The sequence below is a fragment of the Nicotiana sylvestris genome, chromosome 5 (assembly GCF_000393655.2).
Source record: "Nicotiana sylvestris chromosome 5, ASM39365v2, whole genome shotgun sequence".
NCBI lineage: Eukaryota > Viridiplantae > Streptophyta > Magnoliopsida > Solanales > Solanaceae > Nicotiana > Nicotiana sylvestris.
In genome coordinates, this window is record NC_091061.1 from 177784100 (window position 1) to 177805606 (window position 21507).

At 34.5% G+C, this 21507-nt stretch overlaps 1 protein-coding gene and 1 long non-coding RNA gene across 2 annotated transcripts; one reads left to right on the forward strand and one right to left on the reverse strand.

Annotated features, from left to right (window-relative positions):
- Positions 1–875: 875 nt before the first annotated feature.
- Positions 876–4821, reverse strand: LOC104243713 (probable inactive receptor kinase RLK902). Its single transcript, XM_009798951.2, has 2 exons — positions 3268–4821; positions 876–1837 (listed from the first exon to the last, which is right to left on the reverse strand). The coding sequence occupies exons 1-2, from the start codon at positions 4586–4588 to the stop codon at positions 1221–1223; spliced, it is 1938 nt and encodes a 645-aa protein (XP_009797253.1). The 5' UTR covers positions 4589–4821; the 3' UTR covers positions 876–1220.
- A 10718-nt stretch (positions 4822–15539) lies between these two features.
- Positions 15540–17684, forward strand: LOC138891148 (uncharacterized). Its single transcript, XR_011407470.1, has 2 exons — positions 15540–15893; positions 17519–17684. It is a non-coding gene; the product is annotated as an uncharacterized lncRNA (long non-coding RNA).
- Positions 17685–21507: the final 3823 nt, after the last annotated feature.

The window sequence follows — 21507 nt, forward strand, 5'->3', positions numbered from 1 at the left end:
GCCACACTAGAATTGAGACACGACCCAACGGGGAATTTCAATGGGCGAAAGTCTGATGGAGCAATGCCACGTGGAGGTAGAAGGCCCACGGGTCGTGAACTTCTTTTACCCGAGAAAGAGACCTTGAATTTGCTTCTAATTTAACTTAGTCTGGTGGGAAGTAGTTTAAAATCGTTTTCAGACTTGTTAACATTTTGGAATGATGTCTTTTTTGTTAACTACACAAGCCAAAATAATCTCTCCTAACTCCATATTACATTAAATTGTGACAGTGGTTAGTATGCTTTACTCTGTTTTGACGTCTAAGTTGAAATAAGATTATTAAGTTTATTACGTTACTCTAATTAGACTCAAAATCTGACAAAAGTCTTAATCAATTGCAATACTAATATCAGTTTGCTGGTATTAAAGAAATGGTGAAAACACATGTAGTGGTGTTTTGGTTGGCAAACAAGTTATCCCATGATTAATTATTCCGGAGATTAACAATTTCGGCTAATTATCTTACCCTCCCATGAGAATAGAAAGACACAACAATCCCGGATAATTAATCCCAGGATTACTTATACCACGATTTTATCCCAACCAAACGTGAGATAAACTCATCTCACATTTAATCTCGGGATTAATTATCCCTTATACCTCGTACCAGATCAAACTACAAATGGGACTGAAAAAGACATATAAGTCTAGTCAAGGGTTGGAGGTAGCCTTTCACCATAGAGTTCGGCAACCATAAAGTTTAAATTCTGGATCTGTCTACCTTTGTCCTTCCAAATTTTGATAAGGTTGTTTGGACCATTAGAAAGGAATAATCTCACATGGTATTGCTGGCTGTTGGCATTACACACCATTAATGATAATTACAATCACTATTACCAACAAATCAATCTTTAATCAGAAGCAAATCCTAAAGAATCAAGAAACTGTGCAATGAGTTGTAACTACAAGGTCATCTCAATTATTTATACAGCTCACACCCCTTTAAAAAAGAATATATTAATATCTAAAGACCAACCCCACTTCAACTGCCAACCAGATCTTAATGAAACTTTTTTGCTACAGAAAAATAAATCCAGAAAAAAAAATGAACAATTGATCTTCACTGAAGAATCTCCAAGAATGAACAAAGAAATTAAAATGCTCAATCGAAAACGATTTTAAAAAATAAAAAAGGAAAAAAAGGAAATAATGTGATGGAACTATTTTCTTGTTCAATTTCATGCAGTTTGCACTTCTGCATTGTCAATTATGTCAGCTCCAGAATCCACGAAGCTAGAACGGCAGAGTTCTTCAACGCGGTTAGTGACCTCGGCCATTGAAGGGCGTCTGTCCGGGTACTGAGCAGTGCAATCAACTGCAAGTTGCAAGAGCTGAACCATGTCCTCCTCGACGTTTTGGTACCTAAGTAGTTCGAGGTCAAAGACTTCAGCTGTCCACTCTTCTCGTACCACTGACTGCACCCATCTTGGTAGGTCTACGCCTTCCTCATTCATTAAAGAATGGGTGGGAGCTTTCCCCGTTAGGAGTTCCAACAACAAGACGCCAAAGCTGTAGACATCTGCTTTTTGGGAGACTTTACGAGGGTCGGTTACCTCTGGTGCCCTGTAACCTGCAACTCGGTTGGGAGTTGATGATGGACCGACAAGTTGAGCAAGGCCAAAATCTGAAACACGGGCCGCGTATGATTTGGTGAGGAGGATGTTGGACGACTTAATGTTGCCATGTGAAACGGAGGGGCCTTGTGCGTGAAGATAGGCAATCCCGTGAGCAGCTCCAAGGGCAATGCCAGCTCTTGTTTCCCAGTTCAATGGTGTCCTACCTGCTCCTTTGTTGCCTATAGAAAAGACAAGGTGAATGACAAACTATTATGACATGAAAGTTGCAAATAATTCTACTTTCTTACTGACAGTCATACAATGGAGATATGCCGAGTAAAGTACCCAAATAATTCATATCTTTTTACCCTCACTGTCCATGTCGCTCCATTTAAGCTCGTTCCAATCCTATCATATTGGACTGAGATGAGCTTAAACGGCGCGACATGGACAGTGGGGATTCATATAAGGAGGCACAGTTGTTGTTGTCGTAGTAGTTGATATGTTATCAAACAGAGGTTAATTTGGTTTAAATTCATACAACCAGGTTAATTGCGCGACGGAACTCACTTGTTCTGTCATTCACATATATGCAGGTTGGAAACAACTTCCTATACTCCTTACATGTCAAAAGAAATTCAGATTCATTTGTGAATAAAACGTAATTTCTAATCTAAATGGTGAATAAGAGTTCATACAGCTAATTTCTCTACAAAAACTGCAGATTATAGAGCCATTCCAGGTTAACTTGTATTATAACATGTCAAATTTCACATTCATTTGCACAATGTTTTCATATTATTTTAAGATAAGATTAAATATGCAGAATGTAGCAACATGCTTCAATGACAGATCAAGTTCACACCAAAAGTTGACAGTGTAAGTTGAAAGTTTCAGCACCTAAAGACAAAAAGAAAACAAGAAAAGCTTGATTTTAGTGGTTGAGCCAAAGTGGTCCTCGTTCCAATATTTAAAAAAACTGCATTTTGACCTATTCTAAAATGCATCTCGTGAACACATTTGGGCACAATAATTCAACTACAGCACAACAACAACTAAACCAGTGTATCCCACAAGTGCCGTTTGCGATGGGTAGTGTGTAGGCAGATCTTACCCTACTTTGAAGGTAGAGAGGTTGTTTCCGACAGACCCTTGACTTACGAGAGACGAAAAGAAATTCAACTACAGCACATCAGCCAAACTCAGCAACTTTTTACACATTACCACCAGTTCAAGAACAGATAACAAGATCCAAGAAAACAAATACTATCCAAAACTACTACCCTCATAAAAATCAGCAAAAGTAGCAGTATCAGCAAAACACTACTATACTGTAATGTTGCTTGGATTCTCCAAAAAAACGTTGTCACGACAATGTCAGATCCTCCAAAAATGCACTATTTTTGGAGGATCCGACAAGCACCGGATGACTTTCAAGAGTCTGAAGAACAACAACAACAAACCAGTAAAATCCCAATGGGGTCCAGGGAGGGTAGAGTGTACGCAGACCTTAACCCCACTCCAAGGTGCATAGAGGTTGTTTCCGACAGACCCTCGACTCAAGAAGACGAAAAAAGACAATATATCAACAGAAACCATAGAAATAATAACAGTATCATAAGTATAGTCCAAACAACATAGCAAAGAAAAGAAGTTACTATTTTCTTACCATGTAAAAGTGCAGAAAGGCTTCCCATTGAGATATAATCATAAACAAGAAGCTTCTCATCTCCACTATAGTAATAAGCTCTTAAAGGTACCAAATTCTCATGATTCAACTTTCCAACTTCTTCAATTTTTTCCCTAAACTCTTTCTCAGGTACAGTTACATCCCTCAATCTTTTCACAACCAATGTAATCCCTGATTCTAATGCAGCCTTATAAGCAGTACCAAATGTCCCTTTTCCTAAAACTTCAGCTGAAGCTTTCAATAAATCATCAAGATCAAAACTTTTATTCATTTTTCCAAAAAATACTAAACTTTTTCCATTTCCAACAATTGCCTCAGCTTTTCCTTTATCTTTATTACCCCCTCCAACTCCTATAGCTGCAATTGCACTACCCAAAAATCCATCTTTTCCACCATTATTCTCAACACCCTTTTCTTCAGGAATTTCAACTCCAACTTCTTTAACACCTGCCACGTCAGCAGATCTTGTTGTTTCTTTGTTACTCCTTTTCCGACAACAACAAAAGAACAGTAATAAAAGAATCAAAAGCAAACCAATAACACAACCAATTACAATACCAGCAATTGCTCCACCTGAAAGTTTCTTCTTTTTTCCCCCTTCATCTCCATTACTATTATTATTATCACATGAATTCAGTGGTTTCCCACATAGTGAAGTACCCAAAAAAGAATCCTTGGGTTGACCCGAAAGTTTACTAGGAATTGACCCGCTTAACTGATTATCTGACACATTGAACTGAACTAAACCGGGTAAATTCAGATCCGGTATTTGACCCGAAAACCCATTATCCTGCAAGTATAGTGTACCTAAACCAGTCAAATTGTTGAAAGAAGAAGGGATTGGACCGGAGAAATTGTTATGAGCAAGATTGAGCCGGACAAGATTAGAAAGACTGAAAATCGAATCGGGAACCGGACCGGAAAACAGATTATGCTGAAGGTATAAGTTTTTCAAGTCTTTTAATGGAGAAAATAAGTCGGCCGGAATTACGCCGGAAAGTGCATTGTAACGAAGACTAAGGAAGTTTAGTTTAGTGAGATTTGAGAAAAGACCAGGTGGGATTTGGCCGGAAAGTCCCATTCCGGGGAGATGAAGTTCGAGAACTGAGGATTTGTCCGGTGAACAAATAACACCGGGCCAAGAACATGTCGGACTTGATATGTTCCATAAAAGTGAACGGCCACGTAAAGCAGATCGGATTGAAAGAAGTGTTGAACGGTCGGAAACAATGTCTGAGGTTGTCGGCCGGAAAATCAAGAAAATTGAAATGGTGAAGAAAATTAAGATTTTTGAGCTCATTTTTTTTCCTTAACAGGAAAACTCAAAACCCCAAATAGGTTTTGAGGTTTCAATATTTCAGATTTGGTGTTTTTTTCAGTTCTTAAGGAGTGGGTATCATGTTCATAGTTTACTTTTTGAGAGGGAGGGAGTGTGTGTGTGTGTGTTTTGTGAGCTGGGAAGATAGAGAAATACTAGTTGGGAATTGGGAAAGAAGTATGAATTTGATGGATTCGGCTGTATTTTGGTACTTTAAACAATTATTGTCAAAATAAAATATATATAACAAATTGATGGTGGCTACTTAAGTAGGAGTAATATAAAATTGAAGAAAAACGAGTGTGGTTTTAACTACTAAAATATAAAAATTTAAAGCCAGTAAGGTTGGATATTTTTTTAATGTTTATTTTTCCTATTAATTTTAGGTTGGGATTGTCGGTGAATTTTATGGGACGAAAAGGTGGAGAAATGAAGATTTTTTATGGGATTTATATGTGGAATTTAATGATTTTGGTTTAATTTTTTGTATTTTTATTAAAATTTCCACTAACAATTTATATTAACATTGGAGGTCGCTATTTTAAAACTTCGAACTTATAAAGTTCAAATACTGAATATGCTACTGATGAAATTAGAACACGGATAAATACTCATTATGGTGTTCATATAAAATAAAAAATATTTTATATCTTATTTAATTATAATTAAGTGATAAACATATGTGTGAATAACAATTGTATTATTATTATTATTATTATTATTATTATTATTATTTTATTTGACGTAAATATGTAAATAAAATGTTCCATTGAACTTATATCTAAGTACATAATACAACTAAAATTATAATTTACAACAACTAGAGAAAAAAAATGACACTTTTATTTATTAAAAAGAAAATAGGAACACCAAAGAACCATCAGATTGGATTTCTTAGATTGAGTAGTTAGGATAATCGAATCTCATGTATTTTTCTTTCATTTTAACAACTCCAAAAAAAAAAAAATTGCTATCTTTGATATCCCTTATTATTTGTTAAAGCTTTTTTAAAGTACGCTAATATTTCTTTTAAAAAAATTCTTTTGTATTTAGCTTACCTCATCTTTCCATTATACAAAGCTCAAAATTTTTAGTAACAATTATTAACAAAAAAAATAAAAAAATAAATAAAACAAATAAAGTCGCAGACAAATTCAAAAGTAGGACAACATTCTGCATTGCTTAATCCAAGAAAATAAACTTCACTTTAGTGAAGAAAGCTCTTTTGGATAGTACTTAATTTTAGTAGTTATTGGAATCAGTAATTTTTGGATGTCTGAAAAAGACAATGTATTTTAGGACCTAAACTGTTGAAATCTAAAAGGCAAAATTACCTTAGAACCACCTAAACTTGCACCGAATTTAAAATCGGTACATGAACTTTCAATTATCCCATTTTAGCAATGACAAATGGAACATAAGATATCTTTTTATTTATCAATTCAATATTCAATAAGAGTTTGAAATCTCGATTAGTTCGCATTCATGTCACATAAGACCGTCAAACGATTCCTAAAATAATTTTTTCTATCTCGGAACTCGAACTCGAACTCGAACTCGAAACTTCTTATTAAAAACGACATAATTTGAATCGTCCGAGCACAGCCCTTAAACATATATATATATATATATATATATATGCAAGAATAGCAAAATAGGCAAAAATAAATTTAATTCATCGAAGAAATAAATGAATGTCTAAAATAATTAGATTTGGAGGTTTTCAAGATTTTTAAAATAACATAATCCCAGACTTCAGCTGCACTATCTATCCTGCTATATTCAACAAGCTACTCTCCAGTAGACTATTTAAAAACATGTAAGTATCTTAAAATTCTTGAGTCTATAGCTTGTTTGGCCATGAATTTTTTTTTTATTTTTTTCGAAATTTTTTCACTTTTTTATTGAAATCATTGTTTGGTCATAAAATTTCCAATTTTCACTTTGATGATGAATTTTAAAATTTTTCGAAAATTTGGAAAACTCTAAAAAGTTGTTTTTCAAAATCTCCACTCATATACTCATAAAAATTCAAAAACAACCAAAAATTGTATTCATGCCCTAATACAACTCTAATTTTCAGATATCATTTTCACTTGAAAAAAATATTTTATTTTTTGGAATTTTATAATTCTTATGTCCAACTGCCCACTTAATTTACGAAATGATATTTCGAAAATTGTATATTTAAAATAAAGTAATCTTTGATGTGACACTAGAAACCCCTCAGTCATTGGATAAATATTCACGAGTTCATGCTATTTTTGTGCGAATGAATTAATATAGTATATACTATATTTAGAACTTCAAAATCATAAAATCTATTCTTCTACTCGTGAAAAATGAGAGTGAAATCACTATTCTTTCATCTTTATATCAAATACCGATCTGTTTTGCAGAAATAAAATTTATATATTTAAAAACTACGAAAATATTACTATTGTCAAATAGAATTCCCTTAATATTTGAAAAGATCTTGGTATGAGCCGCTTCCCCTTTTAATAGGTCTTATATCACATGAATTCGGATTACTCCAGATTCAAAGCGGATACTAAATACCAGATGCGAAAAAATATATATTATTAATTCCTTTTGTCTCACTGGAAAAGCAATAAAGATAACATGTGCAACGTATCTCTACAACTGTCATTCAAAGTTTGGAAATATTATAAGCTTTTGAATGGAAACATTTTCCACCCAAATAGAAAGTCAAAAATGTTACTATATGTTTTTTTAATTATAAATCATAAATTAAAAAAGAGTGGAAAAAGAGCCCTCGTAATGCCTTATTCATCTCACTTGCCAAAAGACCTCTTCACCCCGTAAAATTAGTTGATATGCACGCAAATTTGCTTGGACATCACGGTTATAAAAAAACTAAACTACATATAATATTTACACCAAATTAATTAAAACGTGATATTTTAAAGATATTTTTATTATATAATTATGATTAAGTAATATTCTCACGTTGATTTAACACTTAACCCTACAAAATTAATGTGGTTTGGTGTATATAGCAAATTTGAATAATTTTATTCCCTATTTATATGATGTTGCATTTATGGTTTCCAACACACGCAGTTAATTAAAATGATGATAAATTACTCCTTCCGTCTTATATAATCTGTCATGATTCTCTTATACACGACCCTTAAGAAAATTAATTAGGATGAAATTTTGACTACTTTACCCTTATTCATGTCTTAATATTTAATCTTTTTTCATTGGTATTTGAACAAAGTTAGGTGTATGTAGTCTTTGGGGATAATTATTACTAAGGATGAAAAAGGAAAAAGATAATCAATTTTGTCTTGAACCTCCAAAGTGACAAATAATTTGAAATAATTATTTTTAGTAATCACGACTAATAATATAAGACGGAGGAAGTATTAGTTAAAATATAACTGCTCCACAATAAATAACAAAACTAAAACTTACTATACCATTATTAACTAAGAGCGTTTCTCAAGGAGGTGTTCTTTTTTTTTCCTTTCTAAAATACTATAATATAAAGTATAAACATTTGGAGTTTTATGAGATTTATTTAATTTCTTGAGAATCTTAGAAACACATTAATTGCTTCTTAATTTTTCTCTCCGACCGTTGGACAGAAACTTCAGTAGAATTCAATCAACGGAACCATTAAGATCAGATAAATGTCATTATTTCCTCCCTTTAAACTTACGTAATTTGTTGACTTTGTTTACATTGTTAATTAATACTACTAAATTTTAAGTCGTGGTACAGTCAAACCTCTCTATAACAAACTCGTTTGTTTCGAATATTTTTGAATGTAATAGCGAAGTGTTGTAACAGAGAACATATATTATAACATAACATAAAAATTGGTTCCGAAAAACTTGCTTTTATAATGAAGTGTTGTTATATAGAGATGTTGTTATAGCGAGGTATGAATGTAATATATCTTATGTTTTTCTTTTGGTTTATATCCGGTGTCAAATATTCCTATTGGCGTCCCAATTAATCTGGACTCATGTTGCATAAGATCCATTATAGAAGGAAGCACTCATTATAATAAATTTTTTTATTCTTAAAGCTCGACCCGAGACCTCTGGTTAAGGACGGAGAAATCTGATTCATTTCACCATAACCTTTGGTTAGCGAAAAGACAATGTATCTACCTAATTATAGAGAAAAGAACAAATTTACATTCGGAAGAAAAGAAAAAGGGAAAAAATGGTTGACGTGGAAAAACAAATAAAATACGATAAATTGTGATTTACTCCAATAAATCCAGGTTGGATAATCAAAAGTACAAATTCATATATAATCAGTATTCTTGCCACCGTCTTCAAAAAATCATTATTTTTTTTCCTGAGTGTAAATTGAATTTTTAACTAGAACAAATTGTATTAAAAAATTATTTATAAAAAGGTAGATTAATTGACCAACCAAAGCCAGAGAATTGACAGCTTCTTAAAGAACAACTTGAGATTAGATTCGCACTTTAGAAGATATCTTAGCTGTTCTCAGATGAAATTATGGAAGGTTCGTGTATACAAGCATAAACTATGATTAAAATACAATAATTAAACCATTGAAAATTCTAAAATATTCAGTTTATGAATTTTATATAGAAAAGCTAAAATCAAGCTAGAATGTGATTGATTTTGTAGTTGCTAATTTCATTTTGCATCACTTAAGTGTTAGAACGAATTTACGTGATCAATGGTGAAACCAATAATAATTTAATAATGAGATTCAAAATTTTGAAAATGCGACTTAATCTAATATTCCTCACTTATTATATAATAAAAAAATATTTATACCAATTTTTACTCTATTGTGGCTTTGCCATTGTACATGATATTAGCAAGTGGTAGGGGTGGGCGTTCAGGCAGTTCGGATTGTATCTGAAAATTTCGGTGTGGATATTCGATTTTTGGATTGAAGAAATGACAATTCAATTCCAATCTAAATAAGTACGGATTGGATCGAATTTTTTAAGTTCGGTTTCGGATTAATCGGTTTGAATATTTTGGATTTTCTCTTTTGGATATTAATCAATTAATTTCCTGAAAAGTTCATTATTCTCACTGCAATGATCCAAATGAAGTATTCAAGTAATGAAATTATTATTAAAAAAATACAATAGAGACATTAATACGACCAGTAACAAGTAAAAATAGTAAAACTATATCCAAATAGAAAGTATTCTCACAGTAACTTAGTACGTAATTAATATTGAATATTTGGGATAATATCTAATGGGTAGGGTATTGAACTTATTAGTATTGACATATGAAAAATGGACTAAATATAAAATATCAGATTTTTGGATATCCAAAAAATCGAAGTACCAAATCCAATATCCAATTCGAAATACAAAACCTAATCCGTAATCCGAAAATCCAAACCAAAAATTCAAATAATTCAGATTTCGGTTTGAATTTCGGGTTTACCCAAACTATGCCCACCCCTAGCAAGCGGCGGCAATTTGAGGAAATAGTGAATGTAGTGATACAGTAAATTTACTGACAATTTGAGGAAATAGTGAATGTGGGTTCCAGAACCAAAATGTGGTTTTTTTTACTCAAACTACACAAATAGGTGGTAAAAAATGATCTTTTTATATATAGCGCCATAATACCTGGCGCTATATACTAACAGTAACGGAACCGTTAAGGTATAGCGCCAGGTATTATGGTGTTATACTGTAAAAGCTGACATGGCCAGGTATAGCGCCACAATACCTGACACTATATATACAGCATTAATGTATAGCGCCAGGTATAGTGGCGCTATACATAGATTTTTTATACCCCTCTGTCTTCTTCTCTGATTCCATCCACCATTATTTTAAAACCCTTCCCCTCTTCTTGGTCCCCCACCGTTTCTGCCATTTTCTTTAAAAAAAAAATTGGGTCCCCCGACACATAAAACTCGAAGAAAAAGGGTCCCACATTCGAGTAGAGTTTCGTGCTATTGTTGATTCACAATTACGGAGTCAAAATTTCAATCTTTTTGCTTTGCCAAAATTCTAAATCGAGGTATTTCGATTTATTTTAAGTTGAAACATTTATAATAATGTATATTATTTGATTTGTATGTGTTCTATTTCGGTTTGTGTTTTTTTTTCGAAACTAGCATGTTAAATTTATCTGAATTTAATATTAGTGTTTTCTAAAAAAATATAAATTAGTAAAATAAATTTGTCTGTTAATATCCTGATTTATATATATGTTTTTTCATTCCGTTTTGTATTTTATTTGCAATTAAATTTATTTGTTGTTTATGCTTAGTTTAGATTATTTTTTAGCGTAGTAAAATCCAGACCTTTTTAGCATAGTAAAATGTAGACCCTTATAGCGTAGTAAAATTTAGAGCCTTGTAGCGTAGTAATATGTAGTATTTTAGCTTAGAATTCCTTTTGTTTAAGTATCTTATACTGGTAGTTGAAAATGCAAACTTTGTACAATTAAGTTATTAAAAAATATGAATTTAAATTATAATAAAAATACATTATTATATATATATATATATATATATATATATATATATAATTTGTACAATTAAGTTATTAAAAAATATGAGTTTAAATTATAATAAAAACACATTATATATATAATTTGAACAATTAAGTTATTAAAAAATATGAGTTTAAATTATAATAAAAATACATTATATGTATGTATATATATATATATATAATTTGTACAATTAAGTTATTAAAAAATATGAGTTTAAATTATAATAAAAACACATTATATATATATATAATTTGTACAATTAAGTTATTATAAAATAATAATTTAAATTATAATAAAAACACATAATTATATATATATATATATATATATATATATATATATATATAATTTGTACAATTAAGTTATTATAAAATATGAATTTAAATTATAATAAAAACACATTATTATATATATATATATATATATATATATATATATATATATATATATATAATTTGTACAATTAAGTTATTAAAAATATGAATTTAAATTATAATAAAAAACACATAATTATTAATGATAGTTTAATGATAATATACAGTTGACGACATGGACGCGACTATACATCCCGGCCCCCGGACGTTGGATCTATTAGCCCTACAGCCCCAGCATAGATCCGAGTATATATGGGACGGACAGTTGCTTACGCAGACTTTCCGGGCTAGGAGAGTGGATCTATTGTGGGAGTTTTTGAGTCCTCCCTGCGTTCGACATCCCCGCGTGGTCCATTACTTGGGGGAGATGGAATTTTATAGGATTATTAGGATTGGTCAAATACAGGTCGACTATGCTTTGATCACGGTCTTGATTGAGCGGTGGCGACCGGAGACGCACACTTTCTATTTGCCCATTGGCGAGGCCACCATCACACTCCAGGACGCTGATATTTTATATGGCCTGTCCGCTGATGGCTTACCAGTTTTACTGCCTGCGACCATGAGATATTATTCGCGGCAGGCATATTGGGATATGCTGCACATGCTCACGGGTTTTATGCCTGAGAACGAGGCGGTAGCGTCTGGGTCCAGTCGTATACAGTTGGTCCCCATTAGAGACCACCTGGTGTAGATCCACCATACTATCTCCGATGAGTCTGCGGAGGTGGATGTACAGCGATATATGAGGCTGCTGTTGCTCCTTCTATTTGGGGGGGTCTTGTTCCCGAACACTTCGGGAAACCTAGTGAGCCTTCGTTTTCTGCATCATATTGCCCGGTTCGAGGATACATTTTTGTACAGCTGGGGTGGTGTTGTCATCTCATATCTGTACAGGCAGATGTGCCAGGCTTGCATCGACACACAGAGAGACGTTGGTGGCTTTCTGCCGCTTCTACAGGTGACAACATATTCAAATAATATGTCCATTAGTTACAATTCTACCAAGTTATAGTTAATCTTATACTTTACGTCAACTTTGTATGTTAGGTTTGGGTCTGGGAGCGATTTCTGTAGTTTCAGCCACCTCTACCACAGCTACCGGCTAATGCAGAAATTCTGCAACTCCCTCTAGCCTGTAGGTGGGTTATGCGTCGTACTCTTGCACGAGAGTATGATGCCCATCATAATCTCCCCCTCTGCAGGGATGTGTTGGATCTGCTGGAAGACGCACAGGTGAATATCTCACTAAACTTACCTGTTATAGGTTAACTTAGTGATGCGCACTAACGGTTTGTGTTCTTATTTGATAGTTCATCTGGATGTCATACACTGATGAGGTGATAGGTACCCTGCCAGCGTATTGCAGGTTTGACCGACATATTTGGAGGGCTTCTGTCCCGCTCATATGCCTCGATATTGTCGAGCATCATGCCTCCGAGCGGGTATTTCGTCAGTTTGGCCTACCACAGCCTATACCGACTCCGCCTGCATGGCATGCTTTACATTATGAGAGGGATGATCGGTCCAGGGTAGACAACACATTTATGGCATGGCTTAACGAGCAGTTGGGTACCTAGGACCGGCGAGGGGACTTGACCCCACCTCCGTAGCACTTTCCTATTCCACGTTATATGGCATGGTACCGCACTGTTTCCCGTCTTTTTATCGGGAACCCAGTTCATCAGGCACACGGTCGGTACGTCCCATACGCCGGGAGACACGAGGCCCTGGTATGTTTTCTGTTATTATTAGTTATATAGCTAAAATTTAGTGCCAAATATGTAGTTTATATTATTTACTTTGTGCGGGCGATTGGATTGCATACCGTCTATCATATGGGGCAGCAGATGCAGAGTTATGTCCACGATCCTGTGGTCATGCAGGAGTATAGTCGTCGATTCATGGATGTGGCTGTGCAGACACTGCAACGAGCTCGATCGGATCAGCGTTTGGCACACGAGGCTGATTATATGGACCCAACAACGTACCAGCGAGGCTGTGGTATCCCACGAGCTGGTGGTGCCCGACGAGCTGGTGGTGCCGGACGACGTGGTCGTGGGCGGAGAGGAGGTGGTCCCCAGCAAGGGGGCATTGAGGCTCCTGCTGATGATGTTGCTGCTGATATGGCAGGTGACATGCATGAGACGGACATGCCGTCTTACAGCCTTGGAATTTATCGCACTCCAGTGCCATCGCAGGTGACCCCATCGGGTCAGTTATTGATCACGGACTCGGATATTCAAGGAGTGGATTGGGGTAGATACTTCCTAGGCCTGTCTACCACTGTTGAGGATCGACCGACCCAAGATTTTTATAGTGGGCGCCGACTGAGTTATGGCTCCACATCACATGCGCAGGCATGAGTTTATTAGTATTGAATTTGAATTTGTGTTAACTGTAACTTATTTATTTTCTTTAACTTTATTAATTTCCTTTTTAAGGCTTCATGCGATGCAGCGACAGATGACTACATTCAGGATCTAGAGACGATGATGGTAAGACAATATAAATTGTTGTGAATTGTTATGTAGTTTTCTATACTAAGTTGCATATTATTATGTAGCCTTCTACTGGAGCTGACAACACCACTGATACATGTCATCCTGCGCCGCATCCAACTATAAGGAGACGACTTGATGATGATGATCCTGATAGCGTACCCGGGCGGGAGGGGATGCGCCTCAGGCCAGCGACTGCATTGAGACACACCGGATGCGGGACACATTGACATGGTGTAAATAATATTTTTGTATAAATTAACAATATTATTTAATCGAATATGCGCATTACTTTTTTAGTTCTCCATTCGTTTGATAGTTTCATAAAATAAAATTTAGTACAACACAAGCACTTAAACTTAACTTCTACTTCAATTAAAATAAAATTTAGTACAACACACAAGGAAAACATTACTACAGTACAAACACAATCACAAACACAAATATAGCAGGCCAACATAATAAAAATACATGAAATATGAAAAATACACTAAACACATACATGCCAATGTTTAGCCCCGGTTGCTATTTATTCTCCGCTCCAACCACTTAAATCGTTCTTCCAGTTGTTCTTTTTCTTCTTCTACCTCTTTCAGTTTCGCCTTCACCTCCGCAAGTTCCAGTTTATATTTTTTTTCGATCCTTTTGTGCTTCACAATTCCATTGTGTTTTCCATTTTTCTTCTCCCACCTCCTTCAGGTTCGCCCTCAAGTCTGCAATAATTCTATTGCTTTCTTTTTCATGTTCCTGTTGTCTTAAACACATATTATGAAGAAACTGGAGTTGTTCTCTGTAACATTCCTGATAACATGTGTAAGCACGTGATTTTTGCCCAATATGAGAATTACTCCCCAAAAATTCAAAAATAAAATAATTTTCCTTGGTGTGCAATTTTGTGATATTTTGTGATATTTTGAATAATTATTTGTATTTGTCTGTGCATGTTTATTTGCTAAATTAATAAAAAAATACAAAAATATATCGCATTTTGTATGTAGGATTTAATTCTATAATTTGTTAGTAATTAAGTTTGTTTACAAAAAAATAAAAATTTACAAAAATAGGCATCGTTTGCATTTTTAGCATTTAATGTCCAAATATACAATTTTATGCTTAATTATTACTTAATTGTGCGTTAATTGTTATTGGAAGTTAATTTGCACTTTTATAACTTAATTTAGTTCTTAATAATAATTTAAGTATTTTTATAATTTAGTTTTAGAGAAATAAAAAGAAGAAAAGAGAGCGAAAATATAAAGAAAGTCGGAATTGGGCCTCTTCTTCGATTTCAAGCCACAGGCCCAAAAAATGGCCCAATCTTCCCAAACGACCCAGTCCATTTCAAACCGGGTCAACCCGGTCCATAACCCAACACCCCCTATCTTGCATTTCAAAAAAAAAAAACAAAGCAAAACAAAACAAAACAAAAAAAAGAAAAGGAAGAAAACCCTAAAAAATTCCTCTCTCTCATCCGCCCCCCCCCCCCTTCTCTTTCTCTCTTTTCTTCTTCTTCTTCAAGCATCCAAACACCCCATCCATGGCTGCCCTTCCCCCACCTCTTCTCCTTCACATACACACACACAACCACGGCAACACAACACACACACACCCGCCGCCCGTGTTTCTTCTTCTTCTTCAAGATCGCGAGTGTTTCTTCTTCTTCAAGTTCACGTTGATCGTTGCTTCTTCTTCTTCCTCACTTCATGATGCTGCGTGACTGCTTCGTCCAGCATCTACTGCTGCTCACGTTTTGCATTGTTGCTGCCCCGTCCGGCATCGCTTTCACGGTTGTCTGCTACCTCTCCTTCAAGCTCTTCGTTTGTCCGTTCGTGATCGTCTTCGGCGTCAAATGATTTTGGTGCGATATTTGTTTCCGGGCAGATTTGTTTCCGTTCAAGTTCGTCATTGTTTCGATCCGGTTAGTGGGTTTTTGAGTTTCATTTTTTGCCCGTAATTTGTTTGATATTTTTCGGATCCAAAATCGATAAATGATTCAATTCTTGTTTTGTTTGTTCATCATTGAAATAATTTTTTTTTAGTTTGTTTATATGTTTGGTTGGTTTAATTTTCAGATTCAAATGAAAATTTAATTAATTGATTTTCAGTTTATTTCATGTTAATTTAATTTTTGCAAAAAAAAGGAATTGTTAGTTTAGGTTTAATATTGTTAGATTTAGTTTAAATCGCTTGAATCCGTTGTTTGTTTAATATAGATTTCATTCATGATCATGTATCTTTGTTATATTTTTTTTGTTGGATTTAATTAAGAAAGATTAATTGATTATTTGAAGATTAGTGATTTGAATATGTTTATTTGTTTTGTTTAAGTTCAATTCGAAATTTGAATAAAGTTTGTTATTGTGGTTGAATCTTTTCATTCATGTTCATACTTTATTTGATTGATCTTGAATCCGAAATTTGTATAGTTTGATTTTCTTATTTCTTGTTTATCATTTGTGATTATTTCTTGAATTGGTCTCATAATCTTGTTTAAAGTTTAATATAAGAATTGTTTGTTGTAATGTTGTTAGAGTTGATTTTAAGTTCAATATTATTGAATTTAAGAATCTAAATATACTTGTTTGATTGTTGTTGTTTAAATCCGAAAAATAGGTTTGTTGTTGCTAAAAATATTGTTCAATCAAATTTTAGTTGTTCTTGGTTGTTCAATTTGTGTTCATGTGATTTGTTGTTGAAATGTTGTTAAAATCATGTTCATGTGATATTGTTGTTATGATGTTCATCCGTGTTCATATTGTTGTTTGAACATTGTTAGAAATTGATCATATTGTCTATATTTTGGTTAAGTTTGATTAATTGATGTGTTATAGCTGATGGGTAGTTTGGTAAATTTGTAATACGTTCAGGGGTAGTTTGGTAATTTCAGTAAGGTCGGAAGGGGTAGTTTAGGAATTGTACATTTTGTAATTGTTTATTTGAAGCATGGGGGACAAAATGAAATGGGGTGGGTTGTGATATGATTATTTAATATAAAGGGGGGACAAGATTTAATTTAAAGGGGAATCTTGCATTATTTTAAATGAAGCATGGGGGACAAAATGAAATGGGGTGGTGTGATATGTTTATTTAATGTAATGGGGATGAGTGGAAAGATAATGGGTTGGGTAGAGAAAAGTATGGATTTTAATTAATTGAAAGGTTTATGGGATGGGTTATATATGTGAGGTCTTGAAATCAAAAAATATAGACAGAGAGATAGAGAAAAAATACACAAATACGAGAGAGAGAAACAAATCTGAAAATAAGAGAGAGAAAAGGGCTGAACATTTAAGAGATAGAAAATTCCGAAAAATATTTAAGCTTTCAAAAAATAAAAATAAAAACTAAAAAAAAATATTCTGCTTTCTTTTGTTGTTTGAAATCAGAATTAATTGTTGTTTCATCAAAGCTGGAAGATTTTGTTTTTTTTTGGATTACTACTCCACTGGTTTGTTACTGTTGCTGGGCTATTGTTGCTGTGTTGTACTGATTTTACTGCTGCTGCTGATACTCATATTCATTTTCTTTTGCTTCCAATATCAGGTACACAACTGAAAAGCTGGTTATTGTAATCCGAAATATGAAGCATGAATACATATGAAGAATGAAAATTTGAAGTTTTAATTTCGTTTTTTTTCTTTGTTTCTTTTGTTGATTGTATTTAAGCTATTTCATGAATTACTAAATAATAGCTGGAATAAGAAAATAATATCATAAGTTAGTCTGTAATAAATCAGTTCGGCAAAACAGGTTAATTCACTAGCTATGAAGGCTTCAAGATTGTAGGTTGATCATGAACAAGTAGCTAAATTTAGTTAAAACATGAATTTAAATTAAACATCGTAAATTAGGCATTAAGGCATGACTTGAGCTTAAGCAAGATTAGAAGAACGTTTAAGTCTAATAAACTTTCTAATAAGCTTTAGTAATTATGGTTAAATCTAGTTTCAAATGATTGTGAATAATTAATCTCAATAATATTTTTTTAAAAAAATAATAATAACAATGCTGAGTTTTAATCTAGCTATATTTGTTTATTTTGAATATTAGTTGTTGAATTTTTATTTTATTTTAAATTTCGAAATTAAGAGTAATTTTTTTTCATCAATATTTGTATTAACCAAGCAATTAGCATGTCATGTTTTCTTAAAATTATAAAAGCTAGTAATTAATTAGGATTTTTCTTTCTTTATTTTAGAGACTAATTTTTATAGAAAAAATGTAGTCGCTTTAAGATTTGTCCATTTAAAATAAATGAGATGAGCCTCGCTTAATGAAATGTATAGATTTCGGGGCCCTCAATAAATGTACAGTTAATTGCTTAGAATTAGGGAGGAGCCGTTTTAGCAAATTTCACGGCCCTACCCAAAATAATGACACGCTAGTCGCTCTAGACGCGTATTTAATAATGTTATTTCCTTAAATACGGGTGTGCATTTATGTAACCCAAATCTAAATCTCAACGGAGTCGAAATGTGTCGATAACCACGGGTGCAATTGATTGCGACGTGATTTGAAATACGTTTTCACAATGTTGCAATTTTTTCGTAAAATACTAACAATAAATAAAAAGAATAATAAAAGCGGCTAAGGGATAAAATTTGCACATAAGTTTATAATACGTATTATATTAGATAATCAAGCCGAATATAACAGTTAAGCGACCGTGCTAGAACCACGGAACTCGGGAATGCCTAACACCTTCTCCCGGGTTAACAGAATTCCTTATCCGGATTTCTGGTGCGCAGACTGTAATACAGAGTCATTCTTTTCCTCGATTCGGGATTAAAATAGGTGACTTGGGACACCCTAAATCTCCCAAGTGGCGACTCTGAAATAAAGAAATAAATCCCGTTTCGACTGTCCTTTAATTGGAAAAAACTCCTGTACCCTCGCGAGGGCGGAAAAAGAAGGTGTGACAGCTCTGGCGACTCAACCCATTCTTGAAAATCACAAATAGGTTCGCCGGGAACCTTGTAAAACTGGTTCATACAGTGCCAGTAGCGGCGTCCAACTTCACCACCTTCCCAACAATTTTGCATCAAGCATGCTTTTCCACAGTTGCACTTTGGTGGACGAAGAGGTTGAGTCATTTGTGTAATATTTGCTTTTAGTAAAAAAAAACCTTACCTTTAATAAAATATTTGCTTTTAGTAAATTTTGAGCACACAACATAACTACAATGAGCCCGTTATTTATAGGCGAGACAATACCCACATAACGTACTATCTAATGGCGCTATACTTTGCGTGTTAAATATCATGATGTTGACAAGACAACTTTATGTCAGCTGGTCGGCTTTTTCAGTTCGACAAGACAACACACACATAACGGACTATCTAATAGCGCTATACTTTGCGTGTTAAATATCATGATGTTGACAAGACAACTTTCTGTCAGCTAGTCGGCTTTTTCAGTTCGACAAGACAACACACACATAACGGACTATCTAATGGCGCTATACTTTGCGTGTTAAATATCATGATATTGACAAGACAACTTTATGTCAACTGGTCGGCTTTTTCAGTTCGACAAGACAACACACACATAATAAATATACATATAATTTTATTAAATTATTATTTAAATAGGTAAAATGGGAAAGTACAAATAATAATTAACAAGCATAATTTTATTTCATAAATCTTGCAACATAGATATAACAACTAATTATTACAACATCAACTCATGGGTAGTTAGGTACACTAGAAGAACACCCACCATGAGCTTGATTAGTTTTGCCACCCAAACCAGCTGAAGGACATTTACGACGGTCGTGCCTGTTTGCGAGCATATACCACATTTGCGCGCATAAACGGTGTCACTAACATCCATTTGGTTCCATATACGTGTTCTCTTCTGCACCTGTCTTTTACGCAAATAGGACTTGTTACACACTATTTTAAATGGTTCCGGTGGCCAATAATGCTCAGCACCTACTCGCTGCAACTGACCACTATATGTGTTTAGGTACTTGGAAACACTATATTGTTGATCAACATAGTTGGTATCCGCATAACCAACATGTTGAAAACACTTGATGGCATGTGAGCAAGGCATGTGGTAGATGAACCATTTCCCACAGGAGCATAACCGTACAAATTCATTTACAGTATGTACATTATTACCCCGATTATTATGGATAGCAGTGCGAACTTCAAAAACACCTCTTTCGTTACTGCAAAAATGAATGCCAATGTTCTCGCCGTCTGTATTTCTCAAATCTCTTCATAGGCACTGGCATAAATTCAACACCCCTCTCCATCAATTCCGTTGCAGCTGCAGACCGTTGAACAAACCTCTCCGCCATCTACTTGAACGACATCCGCACCATGGCTGTGACGGGCAATCCTCTTGCCGACTTCAATAACCCGTTGAAGGACTCTGACACGTTTGTAGTAAGAATTCCCCATCGTCTGCCACCATCTACATGCAACGTCCACTTTTCAGGGTCATGTTGCATTAACCAACGATAGACTGCCTCGTCTTCTTGCCTGATAGAATCCATATGCCTCCGGAATTTATGTTGTTGGTGGTCTGTTGCTGTCATCCACATCAAATCATGTAGATCCTTGTTGGGATGTGCCTTGTGGAAATTGGCCTTAAAGTGCCTCACACAGTAACAGTGGTATGCATAAGGTTTTTGCCATGCAGGCAAGTTCTCCACAGAACTTAATATACCATCGTGCCGATCAGATATTAGACAAATACCTGAACGCTGTTTGACAACGTGCTCTTTCATGTGGTTCAAAAATAGCGTCCACATCTCCGTGCTTTCATTGGCACAAACAGCAAAAGCTAGAGGAAATATTTGTCCATTAGCATCTACTGCCACAACAATCAATAGCTTGATATCGTACTTTCCATAGACATGAGTTCCGTCTATGGATATTACTGGCCGGTAATGCGAAAAATCATCAATTGCTGGCTTAAACGCCCAGAACACGTAATTGAATATGTATTCTGGTATTCCCGAACTCTGCTCAAGCTTCCATTCAACAACTGTCCCGGGGTTAAAGTGCTGCAGTGCGTCCATGTACTTTGGCAGAGATGCAAATGACTTATCCCAATTACCGTAGATAATTTCAAACGCTCGTTTGCGCCCGAGAAATGCCTTTCTTTTCGTAATGGTATGGCCATATTCCTGGTGGACCGATGTAATGCACTCTTTGATTGTATACCTTATGGACGCTTCGATATGCGGAATAAGTACAAGAGAAATCAAGTCAATATCCAAGTTGAAGTGATTCCCGTTGAATATGTCCATTTCGCATGTGTGGGTGGGAATGTATTTACCCGCTTTCCACATACCTATCTTCTTCTTGGTCGCACGCAACATCCAATTACATGGCAAAAACCACCTACGACAAACAACCTTGTATACCATCGGACTTGACTCCCATACCTGCATCTCATGACACTCTTTTACGTTGTGCATTTTACAAGCCCTACTTAAGCGTGTTTTATCAGGAAAAAAACATCCCCTTTGCAAGCAACGTTGGTCTAGACTCATCCCACATTGCTGTCCGGAT

What these genes read in the sequence shown, in the direction of transcription:
- LOC104243713 (XM_009798951.2), bottom strand. Translation starts at nt 4,588, where the DNA reads ATGAGCTCAAAAATCTTAATTTTCTTCACCATTTCAATTTTCTTGATT. An exon ending in CCTTTCTGCACTTTTACATG is followed by an intron (nt 1,838 to 3,267) that starts GTAAGAAAATAG and finishes TCTTTTCTATAG; the next exon opens with GCAACAAAGGAGCAGGTAGG.